The sequence below is a fragment of the Notothenia coriiceps genome, unplaced genomic scaffold (genome assembly GCF_000735185.1).
Source record: "Notothenia coriiceps isolate Sejong01 unplaced genomic scaffold, NC01 NC01_scaffold00037250, whole genome shotgun sequence".
Taxonomy (NCBI): Eukaryota; Metazoa; Chordata; class Actinopteri; order Perciformes; family Nototheniidae; genus Notothenia; species Notothenia coriiceps.
The window spans coordinates 8,963,374-8,971,672 of NW_011369951.1; the positions used below are offsets into that span (position 1 = coordinate 8,963,374).

The 8,299-nt window shown below is 43.9% G+C and overlaps 1 protein-coding gene across 1 annotated transcript; it reads left to right on the forward strand.

Annotated features, from left to right (window-relative positions):
- The first annotated feature begins 3,553 nt into the window (after positions 1-3,553).
- On the forward strand, positions 3,554-6,123 carry LOC104967265 (solute carrier organic anion transporter family member 5A1-like). The gene is made up of 2 exons (XM_010796680.1): positions 3,554-3,656; positions 4,683-6,123. The coding sequence occupies exon 2, from the start codon at positions 5,068-5,070 to the stop codon at positions 6,121-6,123; it is 1,056 nt and encodes a 351-aa protein (XP_010794982.1). The 5' UTR covers positions 3,554-3,656; positions 4,683-5,067.
- The last annotated feature ends 2,176 nt before the right edge of the window (positions 6,124-8,299 follow it).

The following is an 8,299-nucleotide window of genomic DNA, read 5'->3' on the forward strand; positions in this document are numbered from 1 at the left end:
AAGAGGCTAAAGACTGTTTTAAGTCTATGAGTGCTCGCAACGGTCAGCCTGAAATTATGTCCATGTGGGCACAAACCAAAGGTACCATCGCCGAGATGGTCGCCCGCCCCGCGCTTTGAGTTTCTGACTCTCCCAATCCTTCTCCTTTTGACTTGTCTTCAGCTGTCTTGAGCTGGGGGGAGACTAGCTGAGGAAAGGACATTCGATTCATTGTCCAGGTCATGGTGTGTATCAGGTACACGTGTCGTAACGGAATGGTTGATGTTATACGTACATCTTCACAATTAGTGTCGGAGGCCGCTAGGTGATCCGGATGCCCCCTGCAGAGGTTGCACGTCTGCGCCGTCCTAGGGCGATGGACATCGAGCTCGGACCTATGCTCAGATTTGTCCTGTGTGTCCCGGTCCCGCGACTGTTTCGCGGGAAACTCCGAGTCTAGACTGCTGTTACTAACGATTTTCAAATACCAGCCGCGTATCAAATGTCTACTTGGTCCGTCGAACAAACAACGTTCGACGATGACGGACTCCCCGAGAAGGATGGCGGGGCCGGCCACTCGCCTCCTCCCCCATCTACTATGTGCGAGCCGCTCGCCCCCTCCCTCCGCCCTGCATCAGTCATCCTCGCATCCTGTAGCACTTCTTTTTTACCAATTTGTTCTAAATAAATTAATATGTAAATGACTATGGTTGATATATTATAATGGAAAAGAAAACTTATTTATTTTTATCTTTTTATGGATATCACTAAACAAAACACCACACCACAACCACCCGCGCCCGCCCCAAACCCACCTTCTTATATATAAAAAACTTAAATTCTGTTAGTTTGTCACCCTTCTCCCCCCGCCGCGGGGATCGCCGGGGATACCCTGGCCCCGGCGGTGACACAGGGTAGAAGATTTCGAAGTGTAATGATATTTCTGTAAAAATCGAAATTTACATCCCGATAATGTGGGTTTTGCGTTGTGTTTTCCGTCCTGGCTTGGGTGAAAGTATGTAAACTTAAGAATGATTGTTCTCTTTGTAACGTAAGTAAATGTTTGTTTTATAAATGTGTTGTTTACCTGCCCAGACCAATCAAGTCAATTCCGGGCTACTCTACCCCTTGTCCGACACGTGTGACAGTGTATGTCCTGCAGAATTTCCTGCAAACTCACTTGCTCCTGAGGCGTTAATTATGGCTATTGGGAGCAAGGAACGCCCAAGTGGAGGGCAACAGAGAGCGACGTAGAATGCCTCGCGCCTCGATTCCTACGTTCCCTTTCCCTCGCGACCCCCATGCACTCTTTCCTCTCAGCCTCCTCCATAACCTACTCCGCGATTTTCAGGCGACACATTTGTTAAGAGGGCCTTCTCAAACCGCTTACAGGTGACCGACTTACAATGCCAACCGTCCGTCGAAGTCAATGCTAGCAATTGTCGTCACCGGTGTCGTCTTAATACCTCTCGATTTGATAGATATTAATGACAGATACTGTCCCTCACTAACAACCTTTATCCACATCGCCGACGACCCAAGTTTTTCTTCTGTTGGGACATCTAGTGGTTGGTGATACCATCAAATATAAGTGTCCGTGTCAGTTGCATAAGCGTATTTTAGGTTTATCGAGGACACGTTATTTTACAAGGGACGTCACAAAATAATTCAGACTCAAAAGAGATATTTATAACGCGAGTTAATATATACACCGGAGTCATTTGACGCATCTCACAAAGGCTTCGGCGAGGCTATGTTGCTCTCATTTTGGTATCCAATGTTGGCTCTTGCACTGCAGTATAAATGTGATCTGGCCTAGGAAGATCGGTATTGGCCCTTGATCGGTTCCTCGAGTCGAGTACGCGTAACAGTTCTTTAATTTTGTTCTCGGGTCGGGAAGTGGGTTGATGGGGGAGACCCACACACACACACACACACACACACACACACACACACAATGTTCGTATTTAGTCTCCTGATTTTAAATGCCCTAGTATGGTTTTGTCACCATTTCCATAGCCCCACCAAAAATATTTTCCACCAGCCGGACATAATAATTCCCACGGAGCTGTGAGCACTTATACATTTATGTGACGCTTTCCCACTCATCTTCCAGTTGTCGGTTTTCCTCTGTTGAAATCGACCAGCTGTGAAGGTGGGGGCGGGGCTTTTATACGCGAGTGGTGAAAACACTTCCGCGTAGTATGCTCACGTGTATCCTCCCTTTCGTCTCCTCCCGCACCCCTCCTCCCTCACCCCTCCTCGAATCCTCCGTGTGCATTTCAGGACGTCCTTCAACATGCGGTGTCTTGATCGATTTCCGGGTCAAGTCCCGGAGGAGGGGAAGAGAGGAGTCGAGGAGGGGTATTGGGATGAGGCTCTCCCTAAGTCTCCCTAGTCTCCCTAATGGTCCACAGCAGCGCCAGAGCGCCATCTACTGACACTACAGTATTATTGTCTAAATGTTAGGAGTTCCAAGTGTGTTGGAAAGATTATATTATTAACAAAAAATAAGTCTGTTTAAGTCAAATTTAACATATTTCCAACCTGCTACATTTGGATTATTGTTTCAGAAGTTTGTCTTTTTAAAGTGTGTGCAATGGTGATTAGGCTGCTGTTGTTAACAGGATAACATGTCAAGAAAAAACTTCTGAAAAGTAAATCTCCCTCTCCATGTGGCTTAATGACCTTAACTATAGGCCAAATTATAACAAAACATTATCTTAAACTGAATCCTTTGAAACCACATGACCAGAAATATTGCTAAAACCATAAAACTAAATGAAAGCAAGTAGAACAAAAGTATCTATGTATGTTTATGTACTTTAAAGGACTAAAAAAAAATCACTTGTATCAAGACCAACAACAAAGCATCTTGAGACCTTTAACCGTCTCCCCTGCTGCTTCAGTCAAGGTTTCAGTGAAATATCTAGAGCCTAGAAGATTTCAATTCAGAATTTTTTTTGTTCATCAAAAAAACAGTATTTGGGATTAAAAAAAATAATAATTTCATTCATATATGAGAAATAGAGAGATCTAGATCAGTGGTTCTCAACTGGTCAGGCCTTGGGACCCACTTTTTCCTTTGTCAATAAATCACGACCCGAAATGTTGAACCACTCAAATCTATTCGACAAAAAAATCGTGCTGTAATATATACGCTTTTGAGGTGCAGCTAGTTTGAAGGACTTTGTATACTGCAGGGTAGCTTGTGAATTTACTCCAGGTGGAACTAAAGTCTGATTTAACACTTGATGTTGATATTTCACATCATTCATCCACATCTGTAAAGTAACTAAAGGTATTTACATGTAGTGGAGTAAAAGTACATAGTTTACCTCTGAACTGTAGTGGAGTAGAAGTACAGAGTAGCATAACATGTACAAATATCTCAATATTGTACTTAAGTACAGTACTTGAGTAAATCTACTTAGTTACTTGTCAACACTGTGGCTAAATACAAAATAGATAACGTTCAGTGTCCTTTAAATCAGACACGTCGTGCTTTTATTTTAAAGTGCTTCCGGTCTTTCCTGTCTAACTCGATGTTTTGCAGGTGAGTTTTTATTTGACATGAGTGTGTTTTTGTCGGCTTTTAACCGCATGTCCTTCCAGAGTTTATCGTTTAACTTGGACATGAAGGTTTAAAGAACCGTGTGGTCGCTCCAGAGAGACAGGTGAGTGAAGCGATGAGTCAATATTGTTGTTGTTGCTGTTTTATCCATAAGTGAACGTTATCTCTGCGGGTTAGCCGTTAGCTTGGAAGTTAGCCGTGCAGTGAAGGAAGACTTCCGGTTATACTTTTCAAAATAAACATAGATATATAGATACTTTATATATCCTACATTGGGAAATAAGCATGTTGACAATCCCTTACCAAACACTAATAACAAAATGACTCAAACAATTGAATAAAAATACAGAATAAATAAAGATAAACCAATTAAAAATGTAAATAAACAATATAAATATTCTCAGTAAAAATACCTATATTCAGAGGAGCATCTAAACACTATAAAATATACAGAATAAAATAGAATACTCCCCTAAATAACAATTTGCTCAACATATTAATCTAGTGTACTATTTAAAAGTAAGGCTAGACTTGTTAAAATACAATATGTATGGCGACATTTTAGTATATTAACTATTTAATGGTGAAATAAACATTACAAACATTTTGCACACTTGATATTTTCTCTCTTTAACCCTAAAAGAAACATGCTTTTTACCACAAAACGTATAATATCAGTGTTTTATATTTTGTTTTTCTACATACGTCACAGCACAGCTGGAGTACTCAAGTCAGGCTTTTATTTTGAAATATCCTCTTCCACTCTCCCTTGCTTAATAATCTCTGCAGCTTGACTCAGTTGTTTTCAAAACAGCGACGGAGAGCAGCTGAGCACTGCGGTGTTTCTGGGCAGCCTTTAGTATCCGAGCTCCCTTTCAGTCGCCTTTTCCTCGACGGCTCTACCATTTTTACCAATTTTTCAATTCTTTCCACACACATCTCCAGGGATTTAAGCAGAAATATTGCCGCTAAATGACAACTGGAGGACAGCTGGTACCATCGGGACGGCTAGGGGTAGGGAGGGGGGAGTGATGCCCTTGACTTGGGGAGGAGTTATGAGGAATAGGGGGTGCACCATAATCTAATGTTCCCAAAAGCTTTATTATAACAGTGTGATCTTTATTGGCAGGGGGGTCAGGGATGCTGTGCAAGTTCATTTCATCCCTGCCGGAGCAGAAGCGTCCTGCTGAGGGAAGCCATCGAGTGGAAATGTTTTGCATCTGCAAAGAAACCCGGAGCTCAGCTGGGCGAACAGATCAGGCCTGAGTGTTTTCCACCTTCTGGATTAAATGGTGGCAGAAGTGTGCATTACGAGATAACCAGCTGCTGTCCAGCCTGCACTGCAGATAAGCTGTGAGTCTACTTTTCCTTTTTTTTTTGGAGGCCTCTGTGTGCCAGACTGTATATGTGGGAGTAGCTATAAATAATGAATGTAATGGACAGCAGCCTCTGAACTGTGAGACGTAGGAAAGGCTTGGTTATTTTTCTAACCCCTCAAAAAAAGACTGGAAATAATGGCTGATCACGAGGAAGCGGAGTTGTCCGAATCCCTGCAGAAGGATGACGACTTCTCCAGCGAGATGGAAGAGCCGGATATGGGCTATCAATGTGAAAAAAGTTTGCCTATTTTAAATGAAGAAGGGCCTCAAGAGGAAACCTTACTGGCTAGTTCTGTGTCCATAACGGCGGAAGAGAGCGCTGAATTCATCCAACTCCCGGCCAAAACCGAGTCTTTTCCGCCCGAGTCCCCGACCAGAACAAAGAAGTCTGGGAAGTCGGCGCTGAACCAACCGAGTTCCTACATGGAGAACACGGAGATCCGAAGGAGTAAAAACATGGCTAGAAGGAAGCCGCCGGCGGGGTTTTTGTCTTCGACCCTGGCTCGGTTTCGTCTACCCAGCAAGAAGTACATGAACGTAATCCTCCAGGACTCTCGCTGCTTCCTGTTCTGCATGTGTTACCTGACGTTCATCCAGTCGCTCATGGTGTCCGGATACCTCAGCAGCGTCATCACCACCATCGAGAAGAGGTACAGCCTAAGAAGCTCTGAATCGGGGCTCCTCGTGAGCTGTTTCGACATCGGGAGCCTCGTGGTGGTCGTGTTCATCAGTTATTTCGGCGGTCGGGGTCAAAGGCCTCGCTGGTTGGCGGTCGGCGGGATTTTCATCGCTGTCGGAGCCGCGTTATTCTCGTTACCTCACTTCATTTCCCCGCCGTACCAGATCAAGGAGGTAAATTCTTCCGCGGGAAATGAGGGCCTGTGTATGAACGCTAACGGTAGCGGAAGGGTAGGCGTCGACATCACTTCCTGTCCCAGAGACCAGGAGGGAAACGAGCACAACCTGTACGTGGCGCTGTTCGTCATCGCTCAGATCCTGGTGGGCATGGGGTCAACGCCCATCTACACTCTGGGGCCAACCTACCTGGACGACAACGTGAAGAAGGAGAACGCCTCGCTCTATCTAGGTAAGAGTGTGTTTTGGGACTGTGTGAGGAAGTGTGTGAAGAAGTGTGTGAGGAAGTGTGTGAGGAAGTGCTTAATATCTGCAGCAGATGACGTCACTGCGTAAAAATTACCATCTAGTTTAAATATGAATCAACGACGACGTGAAGAAGGAGAAAGCCTTACTGTATCTAGGTAAGAGTGTGTGTTGAGGAAGTGTGTGACGAAGTGTGTGAGGGAGTGTGTGACCAACATTTGCAGCAGATGATGTCACTGCGTAGTCATCACCATCTAGTTTAAATATGAATCAGTGACTTCAGTTCTGCAGAGATTGGTTTGAATGTTGTTTGATAGTAACTTCTATTGAGATTCACATCCAGTATGATGCAGCTCCTGGAAAAGTGTTTGTTCTAAGTAGTTGTGTCACGAAAGGCAGGTTTTGGACCAATAGTTGACATCACTGTTGTTCCAAATTCTCTTCTTCTTCATTAATATTGAAATGTTGTTATAGTAAGATACAAAAGATTGCTAAATGCTATTTTTTTAGACACGAATAACCCTTGTATTGAGTCTAACACTGATGTTTGGTGATGAGCTCTGGGTCACATTTGGTGTTCCAGTTCATCCCAAAGGTGTATGATGGGTAAAGGTCAGAGCTCTGTGCAGACCAGTCCAGTTCCTCCACACCAAACTGGGAAACCATTTTATAATGGAGCTGGCTTTACCTTTATGGAACATTCAAACAGGAAAAAGGCTAAACGCAAACTGTTCCCACCAAGTTGGAAGCCCACTATTGTCTAAAAACACATTGTATGAAGCCTAAACACACACTGTCAGCAGCTGCAGATACAATGCAGGCTGGATGTATATTCACCATTTGACAGCAGTTGGCATTTTAGCAGCTTTACATTCTGCTTTTTGGGTTTACATTCTGCTTTTTGGGTTTACACTCTGCTTTTTGGGGTTTTCCCCTGTCTGTAGTGTGTTGTATAGGGTTGTGTGCATGTAAATGGTCTGCAGAGGCTAAAATCCCAAACGCCTCCATTGGACTCCTTTGTCTACTTCAGGAACATGGCAACATCACTATGTAACACTCGCGCTCCTATTGGCTAGCGCTCCAACACATTGTACGTGACAGGCTAAGGGGCGGGACATCTCTAAGCGACGTGACCCGCTCTTGAAGACGCCCTTCTTAGCACTTTTCCCTTTCCTTCTCCTCGCCCCCTTCCCTTCTTCAAGTGCTTCCAATCATGAAACTATAACCGACGTCTTCATAGACCTGTGTGGCTGGCTTTTATACCAGCCCGATGCCGTTGAGTAAAGGACACCGGTTGACAGATGACCTACACGAGAAAGTTACCCGTCATCTTAAGGACTTTCTGTCGTGTTTACGCTATAACGCCTTACTAAGCGACGATAACCTGTCAGAGACGGATTTACGTGAAAAAAAAAGAGGAGAGAGTCGTCCAACTTTAGACTCGTGTAGTCAAGCATATAGAGGAGCGTGCCGAGGGCTCGACTAATGTGTGGGGGCGGTGGCTCTATTTATAGGAATTGGTAAGTTCTACAACTCGCTACTCGGGGTTTACAGCAACTAAGCACATATACAGTGTATAAACATATGGGTATAAACATAAAGACATAGAGACCTACATCCTTTGCATAAAGCTAGAGACGACATGGGTGTTTGACTTCACTGAAACTATACCTCCCTAAGGAGTAAAAGGGTATAGTAGCTTTACTATAAATGTAATGAACCCACAAGAAGAGTTTCTAAAAGTTACTTGTTACACAGACATGCATTTGTTAAACCTCCACCCTATAAGCGACGAGGATGTTATGAAATAAGTACTTAAATAAATCTCTAAGTTTTACCGTAAAGTTTGTCCCCGGGATACTACGATTATAAGTCCAAGTATAGTCATACGATACACAGAGATGAATTTCTCAGGACGAGGACGACTTCAAGGTTCGTACATAAGTCGATACATCACAGAGATGAATTTCTCAGGAGAGGACGACTAGCAGAGTACACCAGATAGTCATACAGTAACGAGATTGAAAGTTTCTCAGGGAGGACGACTACAAGTCCACAGATAGCACATACAGAGATGAGAATTTCCAGGAAGGACGACTACAAGTCCACTATAGTCATACATCCAGAGATGACCCTGTACAGAGGTACGAAATTAAAGTCTATCGAGAAATAAAAAGAGTATGACACGACGTCGGGAGAAAAGTGGAGACAGACTTTGGTCTTCGGTCAGACGAGACTAACCAATGCGACCGGCCGAGACAACACT

What these genes read in the sequence shown, in the direction of transcription:
- LOC104967265 (XM_010796680.1), top strand. Translation starts at nt 5,068, where the DNA reads ATGGCTGATCACGAGGAAGCGGAGTTGTCCGAATCCCTGCAGAAGGAT.